Genomic DNA, 24,845 nt, shown 5'->3' with positions numbered 1-24,845 from the left:
ATTATCCAATTAACCTGATATTTTACATATTATGTACATGTGTTAGACAGAATCCACTAGTTTTCTATCACAATGTATAAAGACCAAACACATATACTCTCAGGTAGTCAAGCTTCAAACAGATAAGGAATGGAAGAAGTCTTTTAAAAAGGGCTGGAAAATTTATTTCAAGAAGTAATCTAATTAACCACTAAAATTTATTGTGCTTTAAAGCTCATAAAAGGCAGGTATATTTTCTCATTGAATGTTCATGGCAATCCAGTGAAAACTGAGATTAGGAAGATTAAATTACTTCCCAAATTTAGCTATCAAAATTGCCTAGAATGCTAAAAAACAAACACCAATTTCAGGGCCCTATCCCAGACAGAATGACTCAGAATCCCCAAGGGATAGCTATAAGAACCCAGATTTGCAAAGGAACTTCCAGGCGACTCTGAAGATGCTCTGGTAATCCAGGGATGGGAACCCTGGGGTTAAGAGACAGTCATGCAGTCAAAAATCCTCTGACCATACAATTTGTGCTCCTTCCCCTGTGCAACACTGCCCCCCACTGACCAGAAGATGTTTCCTAAATCATTCAGGTCTTCAACAGTCCTGGGTGTGACCTAAGTAGGAAAGTCAGCTCTGTGGGAGAACCTACAGTAAGACGGCCAGGATGATGCCCATTCCAGCACAGCCCGTGTGCTGCACCTTCCCAAGCACCCTGTTGCATATATTTTTATTTATTTATGTATTTATATCTTTTTGCCTTTTCTAGGGCCGCTCCCGCAGCACATGGAGGTTCCCAGACTGGGGGTCTAACTGGAGCTCTAGCTACCAGCCTACACCACAGCCACAGCAATGAGGGATGGATCCGAGCCATGTCTGCAACCTACACCACAGCTCATGGCAATGCCAGATCCTTAACCCACTGAGCAAGGCCAGGGATTGAACCTGCAACCTCATGGTTCCTAGTCGGATTTGTTAGCCACTGAGCCACGATGGGAACTCCTTCCTGTTGCATATATTATTGAATCACTAGCCATCCCCACACCACAGTGAAACACTGAATATTCATGGTACAGGCTTGTCCAGCCATCAGGCATGCAGCAATTGCATGGGGCAATGTATAGATGGGCTTAAAATTATTCTCCTTGAATTTCCATGGGACAAAGTTCACATGGCTCTACTTTAAGCTTAATTCCATGAGTTAGCAGGTTAAATATATTAAAGGAGGTGTAGGAAGGGGAGTCTGGTTTCATCACCGCCACCATCATTGTCATCAGGTATTTCTCCCCCTTACTCACTCTCTCCCTTACTCTCTTACACGCCAAATTCCCTCCATCCTCCCTCTGGAATCAGTGTCTGCAGTTGGCACGTTGCCTGCCCATTTTCAGCCACCCCTGCCCTAGCATAGGCTCTCCTTGCTTGCTAATTCATGTGACTGGTTTTCTTTCTTTCCAGCCCCTTATTTTCAGTTCATCCTCTGAATAGCCACAAACGCCACCTTCTGAAACGCAGATTTGGCCAGGTCATGCCTGCGATATACAACATGCCTTTCAAACTTCCCTTTATGGATTCAAAACACTCCCGGCGAGACCTTCAGAGTGTCATTTCCATCACTCCTCTAGGTGCACTTTCTACCTTGATACAGCGCTGGATTAACTGCCTTTTTCTTGATGGCGCTCTCGTCCTCACCATCCTGTGGTTAATCTTCTCCCTCTCGAAAATGTTTTTTCCTACCTCTTCTCAGCTTTCAAAGTCCCACCAGGTCTTCAAGGTCCAGGTAGAATTTACTCTTCCATAAAGGCTCTCCAAGACCTTACAGCACTGTGTCGTTACTTTCAATGTCTGATGGAGCTGACCTGAGTCCATATAAACACAAGCCGCTCTGCTCCTATTTTGAGTATTACTGTCACATTAAAAAGTCCAGGCCCTTCGAACTGAGAGGCATGAGAATCGTAACTGTCCAACACACACACCGATCATAAAAGGGATGCTTCTGGTCTTTGTCTTGATAAGATGCCATGTTAGAGAGCCATCCAATTTTTGGACAGATGGCTAAAACAAACATCTAAGACACCTCTTCATTTTCAAAAAGGAAACAAAAAGTCACCATGGCTGTCCAGATTCAAGATGTTATAAGATACCTGAAAAGACAACTTCTTTTTCATTGGAATTGTTTGTAGGGCTTAGCAGTTCTATTACATCAATCACAGAAATGTGATTAGCTCTACGGTTTAATAATAAAATGTATTATTCTAACGGTTTAGAGAAATCGGATCCATCCGAGATTCTCTGCCGATCTCCTGCCTTCTATCGTGACCCTAAGCAGGGGCAGTCAACAAAATGTACCATTTAAAACCAATTCATTTAAAAAGTAAAAACAAATTGACTTTTCTCAGACACAATTTTACATTCTTTCTCACACATATAATATAGAAGAGTGGGAATCTATGAAGATAGAAATTTGAGTCCCCAGTGTTCTATAAAAAGGACCTATGTACCTATTTAGCTCATGTGGGATAAAGTTCAAGTTGCTTTCTTTCTGTGTGCAAACACGGGCTGGAGTAGAGTAATAGGAATCTTTGATGATTTATGCTTGAAAAGAAGGAATTCTGAAATACATGAAGGGAAAAATAGAGTAAATGGTGATTTAAACTATCATAGATATAAATAATTGCTATTATACATAGAATTGTAGATTTTCCTCAGACTGGTGTGAAACCTAATCTATAGGACAAAAAAAATACTGATCAACAGCAGAAATACTACCATCCATTTTGTTAAGATCAGTATTTTAAAAGCGTTAACGACCCAAACTTGGATCCACTTGCCCAATGCACAACAAAGGCACCCTGCTGACACCAGGCTGTGGGGAAGGAAGGTACATGCAGCATTTACTGCAAGGCCCCCCACGTTGGGACCAAGCAAGGAGAACAGGCAGCTCAGACTCAAAAGACCTGACCTCCCCAAAGGCAGTTTTCAGGGAAGGGTTTTGAAAGTCAGTGTTGGGGGGAGGGTTGTAGGGGGTCTGATCAGCTTGTGGATGCTCTTCTGGCGGGTTGGTGGTAAAAGGGAGACATTTGGGGAATCAGCATCACCGACCTTCTCGTTCCAACCAGTCTGCAGTCTATGGGCTTGCAGTCTGCATTCAGTCAACTTTTTCCACCTGGCGGGGGTTTTAGTGTCTGCAAAACAACTCGAGGATATGCCTCAGGATATCATCTATAGCTTTTGGGGAGGAACTTGAGGCTCCTGACTCTGTTCTGCAGCTAAACTACTATTATTTTATCTTGCTTGACTTTTTTTTTTTTTTCTGTATTTCCTCTCTTCCCTGATTAAATTTGCTTTTTGGACCTTGGGGAAGCCCTAGGAGGCTGAAGCTTTTCTATAGACAAGAGGCTGGGGACACATGGGGGGGAGGAAAGATCTGCCTCCAGAAGGCCCTTCAAAGTTGCTTAGTTTCAAAAGCTAAAAATGTATTATTCTAACGGCAAAATCTTGCACCTTAGTCTCTGCCTAACCAAAACGAAACTTCTCCACAAATACGTCATTGGCAAAATACAGAATACGGATACTTCTATATAGTCAATATTTGACTAGGTATTTTCTCTCAGGTACCCTTTCACTTGAATTTGAAAAAAAGAAAAAGAAAAAAAGACAGAAGGAAAATGAAGGGGAGGGATGGAGGGAGAAGGGGAGAAAGAGAAAGAGAACTGGCTGCACATCTTAAATGTTCATATTACCTTACATCTCGTTTGAAAATCTGAGGACCCTGAAATGCCACACTCACATTTTATCTTCTCAAAGTGAACTTTTAAGCTTAAAGGAATCGTGCTACAGTTTAGAGTTGACCATGTTACTTTGACATTCACAATAACTGACAGGAAATTAGGTAGGGATTTGAACTCAACCCCAAAAGAGCCACATTTATAAAGCCATGGGGACCTTGCCCTAATTTGGAATGTTGTCATTTGGGGAAGATGTGGCCTTAGGTTTGAGGGCTGAAAAAGAAGTCACGCTCATGGGATTAGGGAGCTGACTGGCTTCTGTAAGAAGAAAAGGTCTGTCATAAGCACGTGATTCAGATTTAGAAAGCTGCCCGTTACACTTGAGAATTAGATGATCACACCCTCCTCCCTCTCTCTCCGGTCAAACCCCAAGCAGAATCAGATGTCTAGGATCCACGGAGCTGAGTATCAATAGTCAAAGGGTTTAGGGACAGTCTGATCAGACACTCTCTTATGTCACCCAAGAAATAAACCAACCTCCACATCTCAAGTGAAAAATGTAAGCCTTTTAAAAGGTCTCGGAGTTCCCGTAGTGCATCAGTGGTTAACGAACCCGACTAGGAACCATGAGGTTGCAAGTTCGATCCCTGGCCCTGCTCGGTGGGTCAAGGATCCGGCGTTGCCATGAGCTGTGGTGTAGGTTGCAGACACAGCTTGGATCCCACGTTGCTGTTGCTGTGGTGCAGGTGGCAGCTGTAGCTCCAATTGAACCCCTAGTGTGGGACCCTCCCTATGCCGAGGGTGCGGCCCTAAAAAGACAAAAAGACCAAAAAAAAAAAAAAAAAGTCTCTAACTCCAAGTGTTCTCAGCAAAAAAAAGTATTCATTCAAATCATAATGAATTATAACAGACATTAGATGTGTTCATCCAGAAAAGGCACTGGCTTTTGTTCTATAGTTAACATGGATTTTTACTTGTTCTATTATCAGTTGGCTGATGTTCTCCCATTTTTCTTTCCCACAGGAAAGAGATAACTGGGGTGGATCTTGAAGAGTAAATAAAACCCAACCAGAGAAGAAAGAAAGAAAGAACATTTTGGGTGCAGGGAAAAGTCTGTGGAAGCTGGGAAGTCAGGCAATGGTGATGTATTTCGAGTGGCTGCAACATGCGGGGGAAGCGAGAGGCGAAGAGGGAAGGCTGAAAGGGGGGCTTAGGGCAGATTCTGAGACGAGACACAGTCCCGCCCAGAGGTCAGCGCTGTCTTTTATATGAGAGGGAACCTCTGCAGTTTTAAGCAAATGACAGAAGTGCTCATGCGAGATCCACGAGCCCTCGTTTCGTCCACGCCAGCGCTCTTGGACATAAGTACCCCTCACCTTTTTCTTTTTCTATCTTTTTAAATTTTTATTAAAGTATAGTTGATTTACAATGTTGGGCCAATGCCTGCTGCACAGCAGAGTGACCCGGTCATACCTATACCTATATATACACTCCTTTTCTCAGATTATCTTCCACCGCAGTCGACCCCAAGAGACTGGATAGAGTTCCCTGTGCTGTACCACAGGACCTCACTGCTTAGCCATTCTAAATGTCATAGTTTGCATCTGCTAACCCCAAGCTCCCCCTCCATCCCACTTCCTCCCCCTACCCCCTTGGCAACCACAAGTCTGTTCTCAGGGTCTGAGATCTATTTCTGTTTTCTTTCAAAAAGATACATGCAACTCTATGTTCACTGCAGCACTATTCACAATTGCCTCATTTTCTTGATCAACAAATGCAGAACCAAAAAGGTGAACAAATTTATCTACGGACACATGACTGGTGAGTGGCAGACCCAGGGTTTGAACGCAGGTATCTGTCTCCAAAGTGGATCCGTGATCTTGTGCTTCCTCCTGCGAGTTACATGATGACTTTGTGTGTTAAACTGTTCGTTCTGGATTGAGTGTGGAAGACTGCTACGACAGGGGCAAAACTGAGGAAGCAAAGCCACACCACACCGGAAGCCCGTTCTGCAGCCCAGCAGGAGAGAATCAAAGCTGGAACTAGGGCAAAAATCAAGGCCAGGGGAAGAAAGGGCGCAAGACAGTACCTGGTGAGCGGTGTGCTCTGGGGAATAATTAAGCGAGAGATACAGAGTGCCTCTGGGGTGTTGAGCCTGCACCCTCACAATGGCAGCAAAGTCCTTTCTGGCTCAATTTTAAATATCATCGTTGAGGTTCTACAGTTACAAATGTCCAGAAGAGGACACTGGAGGAAGAGTAAGGCATGTGCATTTAAGAGGCTCCACATGCAAAAGAGCTTATATAGCGCTCTCAGCAGATTAGCCTTATTCACAATGAGCCTGGAGATGAAGCATTCCACATGTTTTTCCTCAAAGCTTGCTTTCCTCTTAGACAAAAGCAGAGGCTTGCATGTCATCATCCAGGCTGCAAACAAAAACCAAGGACCGGTGGATGTGCAGCAAGAAACTGCTCTACAGTTGAGAGCAGACTTTTAAAGAGAGCAGACAAAACTGAGGTCTAGGATTCGGGCGTGGAGACTATGGGCAAAGCAGTTGCCAGACAGAAACAGAAACTGCCAGAAGGGTGAAGGGCACTAGCCAGCACGAAGGAGTGTGATGAAATTAGCTCTGGAGCAGGAATTCTGCCTCCTTATATGGCAGGCCTGGCCTTTAGCTTGACAGTTGGGTCTGTGTCACCAGTGGAATGTTCTGGTGTCCACTTCTTGTCACAAGAGTGACAAAAAAGAGGACAGGAAACTTGAAGGTGGCCAGCCACTCTCTTGGCACATTTTTTCATTCAATCATTCTTACTTTAACTCTTCAAAACAGGTGACGTGACTTTTATCCTTTATTTCTGGGTAGACAGGGAAAAAAAATAAAGACAAGAATCTTGCGGATTTCAGATATTTTCCTAGCCTCCCACCAAACTGTCTGTTGCTATTGTGGTCAAACTTAGAATGTGAACATTCAGTGGGTTTGGTTTAAATCAACTGAATGTTTATTTGGCAGACTTTTGACTAGAATGATGATCTATGGGGGTGATGAGAAGTGCCAAAACTGAGGGGGGAAAAAAGCACTAAATATTCCTCGCTCAGAGGTTTCTATATTCATCTTCAGAATTCTAGGCTCCACGAGACATTTCTAGAACAGTCTAGATGATGGCTTCCTGGAGAGACTCACCAGTTAGTGACACCGGCTGTGTGCCAAAGGCTCTGCTCGTTGCCAGGGAAACAGAGATGAGTAAGACACAGGTCTCAACTAGGGAGAGGCTCATAGGGCTCCTGGGAAGGAAAAAGCCCAGAGAACTCCAGGCCCACAGGTCAGCGTCTCGAGAGGAATATCAGGTAAGACTGAGAAACCACCTCCAGGGCTCCTCTCTCCAGGTACCTGCTGAAATGCCAGATGGACAGGTGGCCCCTCCTCCTTGCAGTAGGAAAGAGTGGACACTGCCTACTTGTCAAAAGGTCTGCTGGTGCTGTCAGCTCCATACGCAACGTCCTTGGGCATCAAGTCGTATCAAGTGTGTCTCCTTCAGCAAGCTGCTCCCTCTGCCATCACAGACTCAGCTGCGTGGTCCGTGCTCCTCTGCAGAGAGTGTATGAAGGTGGGAGCGGTGAAAAGGCAAGCGCCACCTCCCCTTCGTGGGATGTGGGGGCCTGTGGACCACGGCCTCCTGCCCTTCTGTGCCCGTGGCCTTCCAGGGGCCCAAGCCAGCCTCCTCTTGGGAGACAGGAACAATGTGCCCTGTGAACTCAGAGGAGGGACAGTCATTCTTCCTGGAGGAAGGGGATGGCTTCAGAGAAGTGACAGATGCATAAGAAAACGTGGATTAAATGCGAAGTAACCCAAGTTCCTTTTTGAACTATTATACTACCGGATTAACTGCAACCTCTGAAACTCACAAATAAATGTAACTTCTGGCATTTCCGGGCTGCAGAAGGGCTGGAATAAGTCTGTCCTACTACTTAGTAATATGATTTTTCCCACATCACTGTCTTTTTGCTTTAGCCATGACTATTGTCCCCAAATAATTATTTTTCTTCCTCTTTCCTTTTAGGAAGTATGATGAGCCTGCCTAGATGCTTGCCAGTCTTAGGCCCTATCCCTGGACATGAGAAAAACCACATTTTCCAGCCCCCTTCAAATGAACAGCAAATGTAGCACCTTCTACAAATGTTCCTATACAGTCAGTATCTGGGTATATACTTCTCAGTAGCTCTTTCATTCAAATTTGGTCTGGTTTCTTACACTGTAATTTGATATTTTACCTTGAATTATTAGGGCCACAAAACTGAGTTCTGTGTGGTGAGCAGAAGGGATGGGTACAAGTTGCGAGGCTGCCAAGAAGACACCCAGACTGTCTCTCTCTTCTCCATGTACAGTCTAGAAGCAAAGCACTCCGACACTGCAAAGCCACGTGGAGACACTGGCCCACCCAGAAGAGTCATTCAACCTGCACTGGCATTTCTGTGAGTGAAAACTGAAAGCCTCATAAGATCTGAGGATGAGCTGTTAACTAGAGAGTTTTCTCCTGATAAATATAAAGACACGGACATATATTTGTTTCACTCAAAAAGAAACAATTCCGTTTTCATTCACAAAGGTAACGTGAAGCCATCATGGAAAAAACCAGGGCAACAGCTCCACCACAGTGCAGCCTTATTTAGTTCCCCATTAGGCAAAGGCTATCTCTCTGACCTCCTGATGGTCTCCAAGATAGAGCTGCCTGGAAGAGAGGATGTGAGCTATGGATGAGAACAATCTGTGAAACGCTTGTTTCAGATGTGGCCGAAAATAGAAAATGCCAAAAACAACACAAAAAAGGGAGGTGAGGAACAAGAAGCAGGAAAAGAATAAGTGATGGAAAATTTTGCAATTGATGAAAACATTATGTGAAAATGAGTTAACCAGACCGCATGTATTTTTCATTCACCGGCAATGACTCCATTTAGGGCCACAGAGGATAGATATGGAGGTAAATACTCTGAGGTTTAAACTGGCCCCTCACCCAGGAGAAGTCGGGATTCCAGGCGAATGTACGGTGGGGCTCTGGCAAGCAGACCTGTGGTTAAGCTGGGAAGTGTGAATTCAGGGCACAGTGGGAAAACTACAGGGGGAAACTCAAGGGCCAATTTCCTGAGACACCAAAGAACCACCAATGAAACAATTCATCCCCAAAGAAGGGAGTTTCATGGTGCACAACGCGGCCTAGACACAGCGGGACAGAGCTGGAGGAGACCGCTGCCTGAACGAGCGCAGGTGCCTGACACTCACGCTGCCCGCATCTGAGGACAGCAGAGAGCCGTGAAAGAGGGACGAACACCCAGAGGCCCAGCTCCCTGGACACTCCGCACACCGGTGAGCACACCCGCGGAACCGGAACCCCCGCCTGAGCTGGGACCGCAGCGCTGCGAGCCTGGCCGGGTCAGGTCCCGGCTCCACACCCGGAAGCGGGAGAACCCGAAGGGGCGGAGCTTCAGGAGAGGCCACCTCCCCCTCAGCGGGCGCGTCGTGGTCCCCCAGGGGCTCCTGAAGGGCCATGAGGTCCTTCTTCCCGACCCAGGCTCTGGGACTTTGAGAAGTAGAAGAGTAAGGGGAAGGTGGGGGCCAGGGTGTGAACATGAAACAGTGAGGCCAGAGAACGGAGCCCTGGGAGAGGGTCGAACCAGTGCCGGATGATGCAACCCCAGAATTAGATCAACCTGCCGCCCCGCTGCAGGTAGTCAGGCTGCGGTATGGACTGCATACAATGGACGGCCAGAGTGGGCAGCCAACACCCAGGTGTTCCATCTCAGGACGAATGTGAGCAATCGGTCCAGCTCAGAGCGCCCGGCATGCGCCTGGGCCTCACTGAGATCGAGTGTCTTTTCACGAGCTGAGTTCTATCAGACCACCAGGCCATAAGGTCAGGTGGGCCCAGCAGCAATCCACGGAGAGATGGAAGTGGTAAACTCGGGGGTGAACAAGAGCAGGGCTTCCATGTGCCCTGGGGCAGCGCGGGACTCCCCTACCACTAATGATGGAGGAAGAAAATCATTAAGTTTGTGCTGGGACAGTAGGTAGGTGCAAGCTGAAGACGGACTGATTCTGCAATGCGTTTCTGCTAAGAGAGCAGTGAGGGAAAAGCCTCCCTAGGGGCAGGACCTGGAGCAATGCACCTGCTCAGCTACTTCATGTGGAAAGACATGCGAGCTGAGGTTAGATTACATATGGCTCGTGGGCAGTGGAGAATGGCTTGGGGAGTGAATAGGGCCTGAGAGGAGAATAGTTCGAACATTGGGAATAAGAAGGGCTCTGGGAGATGCATGTGGATGGACCCATGAGAATATATTCAAAAGTATGAACGTCTCTGTACCACATGGTAACGCCCAGCAGAGATCACCCACCACACAAACTACATAAAGCACCGAGTAGCCAAAATAACTGTGCCAGCTGACCTCAGCCAGCCTCCAGCGTCAGCCGCCTGTCAGGGTTTAGGAACAACATGGCCGTGGTGGCAAAGATACGTATGCATTGGTCCCACAGAGTGAACGTCCACCCATGAAAGCCAGCCTAGCTTCTGCCCTTGCCAAATTCCAACCATCACGAAAAAGAGACCGATGCTGAGAAAATGAAACCTCTGAGAGAACAACCGACCATCTCATGGCAAATTGATTACACGGGACTTCTTCCACCTTGAAGGAGGCACTGAGCATCTTGACTCGAATCAACATATATCTGGGCCATAGGTTCGCCTTTCCCGCCAGAAGGGCCTTAGCCAGCGTCGCTATAAGATGGCTTGCAGATTGGACCCACCAGTTCGGGATCTCATACGATATCACATCAGACCAAAGGGCCCTACTTCACAGCAAAGGTGGTGTGGCAGTGGCCACATGGCCCATGGGTCCTATCACGTGCCATAAGACCCAGGTGCTGCCAGCCTGATGGAGTGATGGCATGGTCTTATGAGGGCACCGTCTTGAGATGATACCCTTCCAGGAAGCTGTGTCATCCTTAGAATAAAGGATTAATAGCCATCACAGGTGGTTATTCATGGTAATAACCATTACACGTGCCCCCAGTGTGTGGAATACATACATGGGTCTGGGAACCAAAGGGTCAGAATAGGAGTGTCCCCGTTTGCTATCATTCCCAGGGACCTTCTTCCCAGAAGATGAATTCTTTCAGCAAGGGACAAAACCAGAGTCATTTTAATTTTTAAATTGCAGGCACCTATGGCTTACTTTGAGTCCCCTGGACCAAGAGACCAGCAGGCAAAGAAAGGAGGCATCATCCCAGCAGAGGTAACTGATCTTGATTATTAAGAAAAAGTGGAGCTGCTGTTACAGGTGGGGGTAAGGGAAAATATTTCGGACACTCAGATGATTCCACGGTGCATCTCCTGACACGTGAACAGACAGGGACGAGGGTAGCAGCCAGGCCCTGGGTCACTTTACCACACAAGCCACCAACACCAGCAGGAGCACGGAGCCAGGCTGAGAGGAATCTAGAAGGGGTCATAGAAAAGAAAGGACCGACCGTGGTCCCTAGACAAGGACAGCGATGGGGCTGGCGGAGTACTCCATCCCTCTGATTGGCCTCTGAAAAGTTCCCCCCAGGCCAAGAGTCCTTCAGGAATCAGCAGCAGCTGTCTTTGGATGCAGGTGAATACACTACAGGACACAACTTTCATGGGCGGTGCAAGGGGCAGATGGTAGTGGATACTGGGGCGGGGGGGACGATCCCCCTCAGACCCAAGGGGCCCACTCTCTCTCTCTGTCCCTCTCTCTCTCTCTCCCAGCAGCTGCTGGTTCAAGCTGCCGACGGCTCACGAACACAGGAACCACCCTTGTCCCAAGGAAGCTGCCTCGGGAGGTTTGCACCCCCTCTTTGGAAGTAGATTGTAGTCAATGACGGGTCAGCGCAGAGTCTCAATATCTGCCCCCCCGCCCCCGCTTCTACTGGGTCACATATGAAGGACTATTCCACCTCCAAGACGCCTGCAAGGGTCACCTCCGATGCAACTACGTTATACATGTTTCAGACTCAGAATCCGTCTCCTTCAAAAAAGGAACTGTTGGTGTTCCCGTTGTGGCTCAGTGGTAACAAACCCGACTAGAAACCATGAGGATACAGATTCGACGCCTGGCCTCACTCAGTGGGTGAAGGATCTGGCTTTGCCAAGAGCTGTGGTGTCGGTCGCAGATGTGGCTCGGATCCCGCACTGCTGTGGCTGTGGTGCAGGCCAGCCGCTGCAGCTCTGAGTTGACCCCTAGCCTGGGAACCTCCATATGCCACAGGTGTGGCCCTAAAAAGCAAAAAAATAAATAAGTAAATAAAAAACAAACCATCTTAGGTTATCCAATTAGCATATTATATAACAGAATAAATTACAATGAAATAAGGCAAAACTATCGAAAGGGAATATCTGTCCACTGTTCACAATAAACATTAAATAAGGCTACTCTGTAAATAAGGTCCTGGGGCAGGTGCTCTGAGCAACCAGGCACATCCTGTGCCATCGGTATGGGCACAATTTAATCTAGAAGATGGCATTTGCATGAACAAGTACAAGGAGGAATGTAGGACCCTCTCACAGTATTCACGACTCCAGCATATATCGTTTCCTTGATTCTAGAACAGCGCCATGAGCCAGAGAGGGCTGTTACTATTCCTGTTTTATGGATATTAAACCAGGGTTCATTATTCACTTATTTATTTATTTATTTATTGCCTTTTTGCCTTTTCTTGGGCCGTTGCCGCAGCATGGGGAGATTCCCAGGCTAGGGGGTGAATCGGAGCTGCAGTCACCAGCCTACGCCAGAGCCACAGCAACGCGGGATCTGAGCCTCATCTGCAGCCTACACCACAGCTCATGGCAACGCCAGATCCTTGACCCACTGAGCAAGGCCAGGGATCGAACCCGCAACCTCATGGTTCCTAGTCGGATTCGTTAACCACTGAGCCAGGATGGGAACTCCCAAACCAAGGTTCTTTCAAGTGACTTACCCAACTAGTGACAGAATTAACTTTGGCTTTAAATCCAACTGTTCTTTCACATTAGGATAAATGTTTGTTTGGATGAAGGTATTACCCAAAAAGAGTATACGCTTGCTGAGACATTATCAAAAAGCTTCAGAAAGACATGTGTTTACATCATTTAACCATTTTGAGAATTTACGTCACCTTGCTTCATAGCCTGCGTTATTTTTCCGTATGTAGAAAACACTCCATGTCTCTGGGTGCTGCTGGGGACTATCTGCAGAATGCATCTTGCAAGCTTCCTGAGATTAGAGTGACAACTTGGCTATTCGCTGACTCACAGCCTAGGTATTTCCACTGTTGTGAAACTGCTGCTTCACAGAAGGACGTTTGTTTAACGGTAATAGAAACCATCAAAGAAAATAAAGACAGAATTCGATTTTCCAAAGATTAGGTTCGAAGGTCAGGCTTTCAACAAAGAAGCCTGTGGGAGCAGATGACTCATCAGATGGGAAAGGCTTACTTGACGGGAGGATACCCAATGGAAAGAGAAGGACAGAGGGGACACAGAGGCATGGCTTATCCTGGACAGAGGCTGGGCTGAGGTAAGGGAGGGTCACCAGAAGAGCTGCCCAGAGGGTCCTTGTTGACCGGGAGACGAGGCCCGAGGTGCCCTCTGCCCTTGAAGGACTGAGGGCCCTTGCTTGGGAAATAGACTAAGGCTCAGGACAGACACTGCAAAGAGGCAAAAAAAATAGACAACGGATGTTAGAACAAGTGCTGAACACTTGTTCTAACAAGTGACAGAGAACGGGGCAGGAGCTTGAGCAACTCGAGAAAGGGGACCTGGGGTGAGTTTTACCCCCTGCAGCCTCTCACCGGGGAGCCGTCCTGAGATGGAGAGCTGCTTCGGTGTAACCTGCTGGTCAGAGCTTGTGGCGGGTCCGTCAGATTCTCAACCCGCCTCATCTCAGGGGGGAAAGTCTGGTTCTGATCTAGCAGCAAGCGAAGGGGATGGGGAGGGAGCTGGAGCAGAGAGCGAGACAGAACCACCCCTGTGGAGCAAAGAGCACACAGACGAGGCTTTCCTTTCTCTCCTTGCTTCGATTTCTCTGAGTGCCTATACCCCCAGACTCATAAACCACTCTAGGGTGGGTGTGTGTTTAAAATAACTTCATCTTGGAGTTCCCATTGTGGCGCAGTGGTTAACGAATCCGACTAGGAACCATGAGGTTGCGGGTTCGATCCCTGCCCTTGCTCAGTGGGTTAATGATCCGGCGTTGCCGTGAGCTGTGGTGTAGCTTGCAGACGCGGCTCGGATCCCGCGTTGCTGTGGCTCTGGCGTAGGCCGGTGGCTACAGCTCCGATTCAACCCCTAGCCTGGGAACCTCCATATGCTGCGGAAGCGGCCTAAGAAATAGCAAAAAAAAAAAAAAGACAAAAAAATAAATTAATTAATTAAATTAAATAAAATAACTTCATCTTGGTGGTTATCTGCATTTGTGAATCAACTGAATATACTTGTATTTATCACTCAAAAAAAAATCTTGTTCTAGCTGAAATAATAAGAAAAACTCAAATGGCTTTTTGACATTTTCTTTTGAAGATCTCAAGGCATACAGTCTAATCTTCATACAAGAATTTAACTGTGCATCATAAGCAAAGTAACTGACTAAGCATCTTGAAAGACAATCAGAGAACCAATGTTTCTGGACTCAAAAGTATCTTTCGGTAAAGTAAATTCTGCCTGCGTGAATGGGGGAAAAGACAAAATCTCAGGGGTTCAACATTGTAGACATTTATTTCCCAACGGTGCAAAGTCCGTTTTTTGTTGGTTTAAGGTGGAGCCTAGAAGCGGTATGAGAGTTTCAAGTCCAGATTCTATTGACCTGGCCTCCGAAGTCCTCAAGGGAGACCAGGAGATGCAGTCTAGCTGGAGAGCCACTTCCCTGTCATAAATGTTCCCTGCAGAAGTGAAACATGAAGACACGGCAGACAGCCAGCCGAGCCTGCCTCCAGCTGCTTAGTAGGAGAAGCGAGTGACCCACAAACGTTGTTCTAAGGCTGGGTTACAAGGATGGTGGTGGAGAGTGTGGGCGCTCAGCAGCATCTGCTCCATCCCTCCCTGGGCAGGCAGGTGTGGCCGGAGTCCTCTGAGGTGGGCTGTCACTCAGGTGACATGTCCCGCGGATGCCCAGGCCTCGAGGCAGTGGCCCTGTCCTCCACCTTGGTCCATGTGCTGCCAGCTGGAACCCAGGCTGCCCCACCCAGCATTCGGTCTGTAGGAGGTGACAGTGACCCAGAGGCGGGCAAGCCTGCCCTTGAGCCTGGGTCCCTGGTTGACATGGGGGGGCCGTGGGAGGGGTCCACCTGCCCTAATTCTTGAGGGGGTGCCCTGGGAGTTTCTTTGTTATAACCGTTCTCCTAGCGAACACACCAGAACATTTACTACCCGCTGTATCTAAATTTCAGGTCAACAAGGATACTTAACTCCCTGGTCCTCGGGGGTGGTCAGGTTGGGCCTGGTGGTGGCCCACGTGCCAGAGCTGGCCGATCACACTGACAACGGGTGTCTTCAAGTGCTCGCCACAGCGACACACACACGCGTTGTGTCATTGTCTAAAGGCGCGCCTTGATGCGAAAAGAGCAGGCAGGTGTTCATTGAGAGTTTTCTAAACATTCTTAAGTTTCTTCTGTAAATGACTCTGTCCATTTTTAAAATTTTTATTTATTTATTTATTTACTTCGGGCTGTCCCCGAGCCACACGGAAGTTCCCGGGGGCCAGGAATCAAATCCAAGCTGCAGCGGTGAACCATGGCCCAGCTGTGGGGACAGCGGATCCTTAACCCACTGTGCCAGGCTGGGGATTGAACCCGAGCCGCCGCAGGGACCTGAGCCGCGGCAGAGACAACACTGGATCCTTGACCTGCTGCGCCGCAGCAGGAACGCCGTTCTTTCTATGTTTTTCCCACTTCATAGCAGGACATCGCCCGCCGTCCTCAGTGACGCCGTGCAGGTGGCCTCACGCCAGACGCTGCACGTTCAAACAGACAAACAAAACACTCGCCGACAGCTACCTCCTCCTTCGCAAGGGCCTCCTCATCCTTTCTTTCATTTTTCCCTCATCTTGGCAGGAGCCAGAGGCCTCAGGATAGATTTTCCGTTGGACTCAAATTGGAAACGGAAAGGCCCTCCACCAGCCACTTCCCCCCCAGACAGACTCCTCGGCGACCACAAAGGGAGTGTCGGTGACTCTCCTGTGGTCAGAGGACAGGCCCTTCCTTTCACATTCTGCTCTCCGCTTAGGCTTTGGAGCCTTTTTCTGTCACCCGTGGTTTCTGTTTCTCTCTCTGGGTGTTTGCTCATCGAGTTTCTGAGGTGGGATGGTGGTGTGTTTCCCCGAGATTCTCTTTGAAACATGCAGCTCCCTGGCCTGGACTGCTTTACTTTTCATTGGTCAAAATGAACTCATGTCCCCACCTCGGCAACATAATGACAAGAAAAAAGTTTCCAGCGTGTCCCCTGTGGCTGAGTGGGTTAAGAGCTTGACTAGCATCCATGAGGATATGGGGTCATCAGTGGGCGGCCTGGCCTCCCTCGGTGCAGCAAGGATCTGGCGTTGCCACAGCTGCAGTGTAGGTCACAGCTGTGGCTCGGAGCCCGCGTCGCTGTGACTATGGCTGTGGCGTAGGCCAGCAGCTACAGCTCTGATTTGACCCCCAGCCTGGGAATTTCCATATGCCGTAGGTGTGGCTTCCCCCCCCAAAAAGAAAAAAAAAATTCCAATTATAAATGAAACTTCAAGTAAATTCCAGAAAAATACCTGACTAAAACAACTTTCCTCATGGGCATCAACAAAAGAAACATCACTGATAAATGGGGCATCTTCCCCTGAAGCCCAAATCCGGAGAATATTTGCAAAACTCTGAGGGCTCCTGACCATCCTGAAAGAGCACCTCTCCGACAAACAAGGACCCTTACATCTGTCCCCCTCCATCGCGTCTGGGAGGAAATCAGTCGTGAGATGGGAAAGCCAAGAGGGCCTTCTCTGTAGCCAAGGGCTTTCTCGTCTACCCCGTGGGAGGGAAGCAGAAGCCCGCACAATTCTACGCCACTGTCTGGAATCAGAGGACGTCAGAGGTAGTGCTGCCTAATGTCCTCTCCCTGTTTGTAGATTACAAACCCCAGTAAAAAGATTAAGCGGTGTATCCACGGCCACCCCAGCCATCGAGTCCCAAAGCCGAGCGTCCACAAGCAGATCACGCACTGGACCTCGTGTCTGACGGGCCACCACAGCTGGTGCACACGACTGCAACGGGGTCATATTTCAGCACGACGTCAGTGAAACCGGGCCCCGTAATTCTTCAGGCCTACACCGCTGCAGGCTGCTCTCTGTTTTCTGTAAAGGCACTAGAATAAAGCAGTTTGCCACGTATCCAGGTATACACCAGTAGCAAGTCTATGGCTTACAAAGCTTCTCAAGGTGGACATGTCAATAATAGTATTGGAATATCTTGTTAAACAGTCACTATGGAGTCTCTATGGTGTGTCCAGCCAGTGACTCTTCCGCACGCCAGCATCAGGAGACTGACCCTATCCTGACTCCCCATCACAACCGCAAAGAGCCAGTGTGCTGACCCACGGCTTACACACTCCTCATCATCTCACACTCTGTCGGAGAAGATTTGGCAAGCCATTATCCTCAAAGCTGGGAAACAGCAAAATTCCACTAAATACTGTCATAAAATTGCTGCTGGTAATTTGGCTGCGTGGCTGTAGGCTGAATAAATTGCAAACTCTTCCTCTTGCCTTTTGCTTTCCCTTTATCGTCACCCCACCTTTGCATCACTTCTCAGCTTTCTCTACACCTGCCCTTCCCTTTACCCAACACCCAGCTTGAATCATTAGAAAAGCACTTTCCATTTCCCCAGGGTTCACTACCTACCTTCAGAGCATTTAATAGTTACTTTTCAAGATGACGTGTGTCAGCCACACCCAAACCGTGTCAAGAAAAGTCATCCAGCCCTTCTTCGATGGCCCCGATCCACCCCAAACACAGGCTTATCATAGCACGGACCACAGGTCTCGGTGTAATTCATTTAAATGCTAATCACTGGATTGCGATATCTTGGAAGTCAAATGCCTTATTTATCTTTGCACCTCCATTCCTATTTACGCCTGAGAAACATGCATGTTTGCATAATGAATGACACGTCAGTCAATCTCTCAGCAAGTTCCCGCAGTGCTCACCATGATACATCGTGTACGGAAGCGTAGAAACACTGCTTCGAATGCTTTCAGAAGAAAAACACTAAACATTCCTCTGGGGCTGCCGAAAGAGCAGAGGAAGGCAAAGAACTTCCCCTGTGGTTTGAGAGCAGCTTTCCATAGAACAGGAAATAATCCGGGAATGATTCTTTACCTGGATATTATGTTTTCCTGGGTAAAAGTATTACTTTAGGTTCCATTATTTTCATCACTTGCAACAAATATTAGGCAGTTTTTCATTGCCTTTTTATTAGGCAGTTTTTGCACTTAATGTCTCATTGTTCCCTAATGTTAATTACAGTATGTCTGATAAACAGTCGGTATTTTTCTTAGAATAAATTAGACTCTAAGGACATGGCACCAGAAGGAATATGAGATGATCCAGCTCTCCTACACCTGGGTATTTATTCAAAAAATATGAAAACACTGCTTTGAGATGATAGCTGCACCCTGTGTTCATTGCAGCATCATAAATCCAAGTGCCCTTCAATGGATGGATAGATGAAGAAGGTGTGTTTACACACGCACACACGCACACACACACGCACACACGCACATGCACACACTGGAATACTACTCAGCCATAAAAAGATCAAACTGTGACAACAGTTCATCTGCCAGTTGTAGCAACATGGAGAGACCTTGAGGGTGTTACGCTAAGTGAAATAAGTCAGAGGAGAAATACAAGCATCATATGATTTCATTCATATGTGGAATATAAAAAATAAACAAGCAATGAAAATAACTGAACAAACCAAACAAACATATACATCTGGAGGACAGATCAGTAGTTACCAGAGGGGAAGAGGAAGGAGGCTGAAATGGGTGAAGGGGATTTTGACTATAGGGTGAGGAGAGGAAACTAGGTTTTTGGTGGCGAGCAGGCTGTAGGGCCCGCTGAAGCGCAAATATGATGCTAGAGCCATGAGACTTGTATCCTGTTATAAGCCAATGTCATGCCAATTAAAAAAATCTAACATATGAGAAAAAATTTATAAAAAGAATGAATAGGGAAGAGGAAAGATGTTCCATAAGCTTCCTACTCGCAAAGCTGTTCTAACAGCTCTTCGAAGGAAGTGATAGGTATAAATACAGAAGACAGAAACAGGAGAGAGGAGAGCAGGGCCGGAAGAATCCAGAGCAGGGAGAAGGCGGTGAAGCCACGCGGCAAATGCTGGATACCTGTTGTGTCATTTGAGGCTGTTTGAAGTGTTATGATGCGACTCTTTTCATTTCATCCAACTTCCCAGATACATATACACACAGGTGTTTTTTTAACATTTTCCTCCATCGTAACACCTATTTAATTGCCTAATAAATGCTTCGTGTGAGTGGAGAAAATATTTCACCATTGTTGCTAATGAAGCACAAAGTCTGAGCTTGTCTGCGTTGAGGTGCTAAATCAAAAGCAAAGCCTACAAAGAAATACCGAAAAGAAACTCCAGAAGCGGTGGAAACCATGGCTACAAACCCTCTAACTCCTCCTCGTCCCCAGCTCTCTGCTACCTCAGAGTTCACGGAACATGCCGTGTGGTTTTTGGATCACGCAGGCGATGAGACTGAAGTTTCAGGGACATTTTTACCAAGGACACAGAGGGAGAAAGAAAGCCCCATAAGAGGTATGATTTGCACATGGTTTCTGAGAATGAACTCTCTAATGTGAACTACAATAAAATGATTAAAAGAGGGCTTCAGAGACATATATAGATGGATGGATTTCAATTTTATTAAACTAGACTCGGTGCTTGTCTTGACTTTGAACCTGTATTCATCCTCACGTTGAAAGGCAATGAGAAAATGTATCTAAGAAAAGTGGAAGTCTCAGCTTGCTTTACAGGATGCTGTTTCAACGATGAGCTACAGAGGCCAGACATTATCTGCTACAAGATGTTTTTGCTTCAATGAGTGAGTGTGAAGTGGTAGCAAGAAATGAAAAGGAAATCTTAACAAAAGTGGCATATTTCGCAATTATGTATTATGAAGTATAAATGTCTTACAAGTATCGGCCATAACGCTACCTGAAAGGATACAATTTTAAAACTTTTTTGTTGTTGGAATCAAAACAGTACTTTTGATCTTTCAGAATTCTATGGTTCCCTGAAGATCTCAGCCCGCAAAATTTAATCTGGAGATTTAATGTAACAATTCATGAAAGGAGTCCTTTGTACTTGGCAAAAAAAGGAAAAAGAAAGCAAGGAAAACTGCTAATCCTATCATTTGGGCGATTTTCTTCACCCCACAAAGTTGAGTGTGATGATTAGCTTTCTGTTCCAATGAGGCTGGGCTAGAGCATCCAGTTGTTCATACAGCACTAACCTAGGTGCTGCTACAAAGAGTAGTTTATAGATGCGGTCCACAGTCACAATCGCTGACTCCAAGTGTAGGAAGTCATCCTTGATCATGTGAGAGGGCCTCATCCAATCAGTCGAAAGGCCTGATGAGCAAAATCAAGGGTTCCTGGGGAGAGATGAAATTCTGCCTCAAAACTGCAGATACGAGTCCCCGCCCAACAGTTCCCAGCCAGTCAGAAAAAGAGATTATCCGATGGAGGTCAAACTGAAACTGACAGTATTAACGGCCTGAGCCCAACCAGAATACAGATGGGGACTTGAACCCAAGGTTTTAAATTAGAATCCCTCACCCTGTGTCTGGACGCTCTGAGGTTCAGGCTCTTCGTGTCTCCGCGCAGAAGGAATTCAGCGAGAGACAAAGTGATAGGTAAGAAATAGATTCATTAGGATAGGATGCTTGTGAGAGATGCAAGTGGGCAGGCAAGGAAGCTCTGCCCTGATCCGTGGGCTACAGTTTTCTCCTGCCAGGCAAGGGGGTGGGAAGAGACTGCCTCTTCCTTTCTGGGAGTAGTAGCTCCTCCTTAGTATCCGGTAAGGGGTGTATTCAAATCCGCAGAAGGGTGGTCCTCAAACTCTAGCCCTCGGTCCGAATGTGAATGCAGGCCCCATGCCATCCCCCACCCAATGACCCGAGGCCATTTTCAAGGCTCCACTAAGGAAGCAAGCCTGCCTTGTACTTATGGTTTGCTTGGGCAACTTATTAACTTAGAGTGATGCCCCAATGTCCCCTAAGTTTCCCTCTTTAAAAATGGTCCTTTCTCAGGACTTCTACAACAACCTGTGCCTACTCCATCCCTATCAAAACCAGGTAACAGCTCTTTCCCAGGATGCTTCGCTTGGCTTCTCAACCATTATACATTCAAAGCATTTCATAGAGACAAGCTGGAAGTCAGGGGCAAGGGCAGAGTGTCAGACCGATGTAAGCCTATATTCCAGCATCACCACCACCTTTGTGACTTTGGACAAGGTACTTAACCTCTCTGAGCCTCAGAGCTCCCAACTACAACCTGAGAACAGTACCTCAGTGACAGGATGTGCGTGTGTATCTGTGTGTGTATCTGTGTGTGTCTGTGTGCATGCAGGAGAAAATACTGTTGGTAAAGCTGGCAGTTCAGTGTCTATGGAAAATTAGTAAACGGTGGCTGGATGTGATGTACTTGATATTTGAAAGCTATGCAATCTCTGAGGTGACAAGTTCCTCAAGCAAAGTGACCAGCATGCTAAATACTTCCTCATAGTTATAAGAGCACAGGGACCTCTCTCAAGCTAGGGGAGGCTCCCTTCTTTCAGGATGACTTTAAACCATTAGTCTATTCAAAGGAAAATCCCCAGCTTGTGATGGTGACACTACAAAAAGAAATTTCCAGGGAAAAAATAGAGACACAGGTTGATGTTCACCTAATTATATGTATGTAATTTATAAGTATATTTGTCTTTTTTTTTAATGAGAGTTGCAACTTTTATTTCAGGTTCTCTCTTTTGTTGTTGGTTTTGGGGTTGGCTTTGTTTTTAGTTTTTTTCTTTTTTGCCACACAGGCAACAGGCGGAAGTTCCCCGGCCAGGGACTGAACCTGCACCACACAGCAGCAACCAGAGCCACAGCAGTGAGCATGCAGGAGCCTTAACCTGCTAGGCCGTCAGAGACCTCCCTGTAGTTTATACCTATAAATAGCAGGTATATAGAGACTCTTGAGCATCAGAGGTATTACATCTGGAGGAAGTGCTAGATCTCCTTGTACAAAAGTTTAGGAAAGCAGAATAACTCTTCCAAGGGCGCCAATTCATTAGTGACCAAGTGAGGACAACTCGTCAGTTCAGAGATATCTTCCTATTCCTCAATGTATCTCCATTCGTTAGCATTATGCAAACGCTGTTCCCCAAACAAATCCTAATACTTACACACTTTTTGTAAAACTACAAAGCACTTTCCCAACATAACTCAGGCTTCTTAATAAAAGTCCCCGGTCATGGCATGAGAGGCACCAGGGAGAGGTAGCAGGATGGCTGCCTGGCTCTTCCCGTGTGCCAGGCAACCCTTGAAGGTACGAGCTTTTATTTTCAGCATCATCCAGATGGGGTAACTCGGCTCAGAGAGGTTAAATTTGTACAAATTCCCACTGCTACAGTGGGAAGGCAAGACTTCAAGCTATTCAGGCTGACTCCAGAGGCCAGCGATGGGGACTAAAAAAAAAAAATACAATTTGAAAGTTGAGAGTTCAGTTTTATTTGGGGTGAAATTAGGACGTAAGCCCGGGAGACAGCAGCTCAGGTAGCCCTGAGAAACCGCTCTGAGGAGGCAAGAGGGGAGCTAGGCTATTTGAGTTTTTGCAGCAAAGGGGAGGTGTCAGAGACAAAGATTTACAGATCAGATTTACTGAAGATTTACAGGAAATCGGTCCTATGGGACGATGCAAAGCTCTGGGCTTCCTGGAATCACTCCTTCGACGTGCTGTCCTGAGTTCCCTCAGGGCTCCCTGGCCCTCCCTTGGGAGTGGCTCTTCTCACAGACGACTGTGACATCTTTTGTTTTGCCCACTAACTCAAGAGGAGAGGGGGCCTATCAAGATGTAAGTTGCAAAGGTGAGGGGAGGTGCAGGCAGCCGCACACCCAGGTTACGGGCATTTCTGCTGGCCTCTGAAGGTCACTGTCACACAAACATCGGTCATCATGGACGGATTTTAGTCTTTTCTTAAAAGACTGCTTTTAGTGTTTCTATAGATATGTTTTACAGATATGAGGAGATGCAAGAACTGGGCCCATAAAATCTCCTAAAAATATCCATCTGAAGACCTGTTCTTCCAGTTTCCCCAGAGCACAGAGGGCTTCATCCTGGTCTCCACCCTGAGCAGCACTCAGGGGGGCGGCAGGTCGGCCGCTGCAGTGGCTCATGTTTGACTCCATGGAGAGGCTGATGGCAAGGGCCAGACTTGAGTTGGCAGGACTCTGGGTTGTAAATCCTTCCTTTTAATCTTACTTTCCAGGGTCCAGCCTTCCCCATGGAATCCATGACACACGCCTGAAGGCTTCACCCGATTCTCTAGCTGGATAACTGGAGTCAGTTTTCTGACCAGCCCCGGGGGTTCGTGCTGTGTGGCTCAGGAGCGGGGCGGGGGCGGGGGTGGGGGTGGGTCAGCCTGGCCTTTGGTGAATGATGTGACACAGGAGGGCAGCTCTGGGGGTACAAGCAGGACCACCTAACACCAGGGCCCTGTGGACCTGAAGAGAATCAAAACTTTCTTCCCAGAGGCTTCTCAAGTGACTGAGGAAATGGCATCACCCAAGCATCTTTGAAAGGCCCCTGCCTTAAGCAATTCTCTTTGCTAATCTATGCTAAATTCAAACAGAAAATGGGTACAGGGTGATAAGCAGTGTTTGCTTCTTCAGGTCACACCAACATCCCCCAGAGAAGCTGAAGAAGAGAATCAGGCAGCGTCTCTACTTGCATACAAGTAACCCAACGCCAGGAATAAATAACACTTTTTTTTTTTTTTTTTTTTTTTTTTTTTTTTTTTTTTTTTTTGCTTTTTAGGCCCACACCCACGGCACATGGAAGATCCCAGGCTAGAGATCAAATCATAGCTGTAGCTGCCGGCCTACACCACAGGCACAGCCACGCCAGATCCCCACCGTGTCTATGACCTACACCACAGCTCACGGCAACACCAGATCCTTAACCCACTGAGCAAGGCCAGGGATCAAACTTGTGTCCTCGTGGATTCTAGTCAGGGTCATTACTGCTGAGCTGTAACGGGAGCTCCAATACCACGTTTATAGAGCTGGTCATTTGACAAAGAGTATGGAAATTGCATCAGACTGAAATTGTAAACATGGGTCTAACTCACATCAGCCATAGAGCCTTGGCTCGTCAGCAAAACCCTGGATGAACCTCAGTACCTTTTCTATAGCGGAACTGGTTTAATTTACTTTACACCGTGTGTTTATTACGGCCATCAAATTGAGGCAGGAGACAGATGGGCTCCAGGATGGGCTTCTCGAGGCAGGAGACAGGTCCAACTAGCCTCCTCCCGATTATACTTCCTAAGGCAGGAGACAGGTGGGCTCTGGGAGAGACATTTATAACCAGCCATCTATCGATACTTCAACGTAAAAATGACCGCAGGCACAAGGCACATAACTGGCACTTGTCTTCCGCGATCTTGTTGAACAATGGTAACGACAGGATCCGAGACAGACTGAGCCCTGCTTTGGACCAAAGACCAAGAAGCCACTACTCGCCATCCGCAGGGCCAGGGAGACCCCAACTACGCATGCGCAGAGAGATCCCTCTGGGTCAGAAAGGGAGAGGGCGCCAGACCACAGTAGGTCCTGCTACCTTCCCATGAGGCTTTGCTTAGGAATCCAGCGGGCCAAAAGATGCGCACACACAGATGAGGAGGGCCCTGGGTCGGCTGGGTGGGGTGGGAAAGATACAACGAGGTCAGTGGCAAAGGAAAACAAGACCTGGAAGAACTGGTGCCTGGAAGTGGTTTAAATCTGGTGCGCTCCTCACTGACGGGGACGCCTGCACCGGCGCTCCTGCTTTGGGTGC

General features: G+C 47.3%; 1 protein-coding gene and 1 long non-coding RNA gene across 3 annotated transcripts in view; both read right to left on the bottom strand.

Annotated features, from left to right (window-relative positions):
* The window catches only part of LOC102166310 (uncharacterized), a 671,646-nt gene that overhangs the window by 324,162 nt on the left and 322,639 nt on the right, over positions 1-24,845 (bottom strand). The window contains exon 3 of one of the 2 annotated variants that reach the window (XM_084979029.1): positions 19,651-20,401. The exons of the other annotated variant lie outside the window; for it this stretch is intronic. Within the exon in view, the coding sequence (XP_084835155.1) occupies positions 20,358-20,401 (44 nt within the window). The 3' untranslated portion in view covers positions 19,651-20,357. Of the gene's footprint in view, positions 1-19,650; positions 20,402-24,845 lie in introns of those variants that run through there. 2 annotated transcript variants of the gene reach the window in all.
* LOC146398762 (uncharacterized) lies at positions 7,711-11,971 on the bottom strand. The gene is made up of 2 exons (XR_014818203.1): positions 11,656-11,971; positions 7,711-11,417 (listed from the first exon to the last, which is right to left on the bottom strand). It is a non-coding gene; the product is annotated as an uncharacterized LOC146398762 (long non-coding RNA).

This window comes from Sus scrofa, chromosome 10 (assembly GCF_054392235.1).
Source record: "Sus scrofa isolate SSC_HxYL_T2T_F1_AM1 chromosome 10, Sscrofa_HxYL_maternal_Yorkshire_Landrace_v2.0, whole genome shotgun sequence".
NCBI classification, from domain to species: domain Eukaryota; kingdom Metazoa; phylum Chordata; class Mammalia; order Artiodactyla; family Suidae; genus Sus; species Sus scrofa.
Note: the sequence above shows the minus strand (reverse complement) of the source record. Positions and strands in the feature narration are given on the sequence as shown.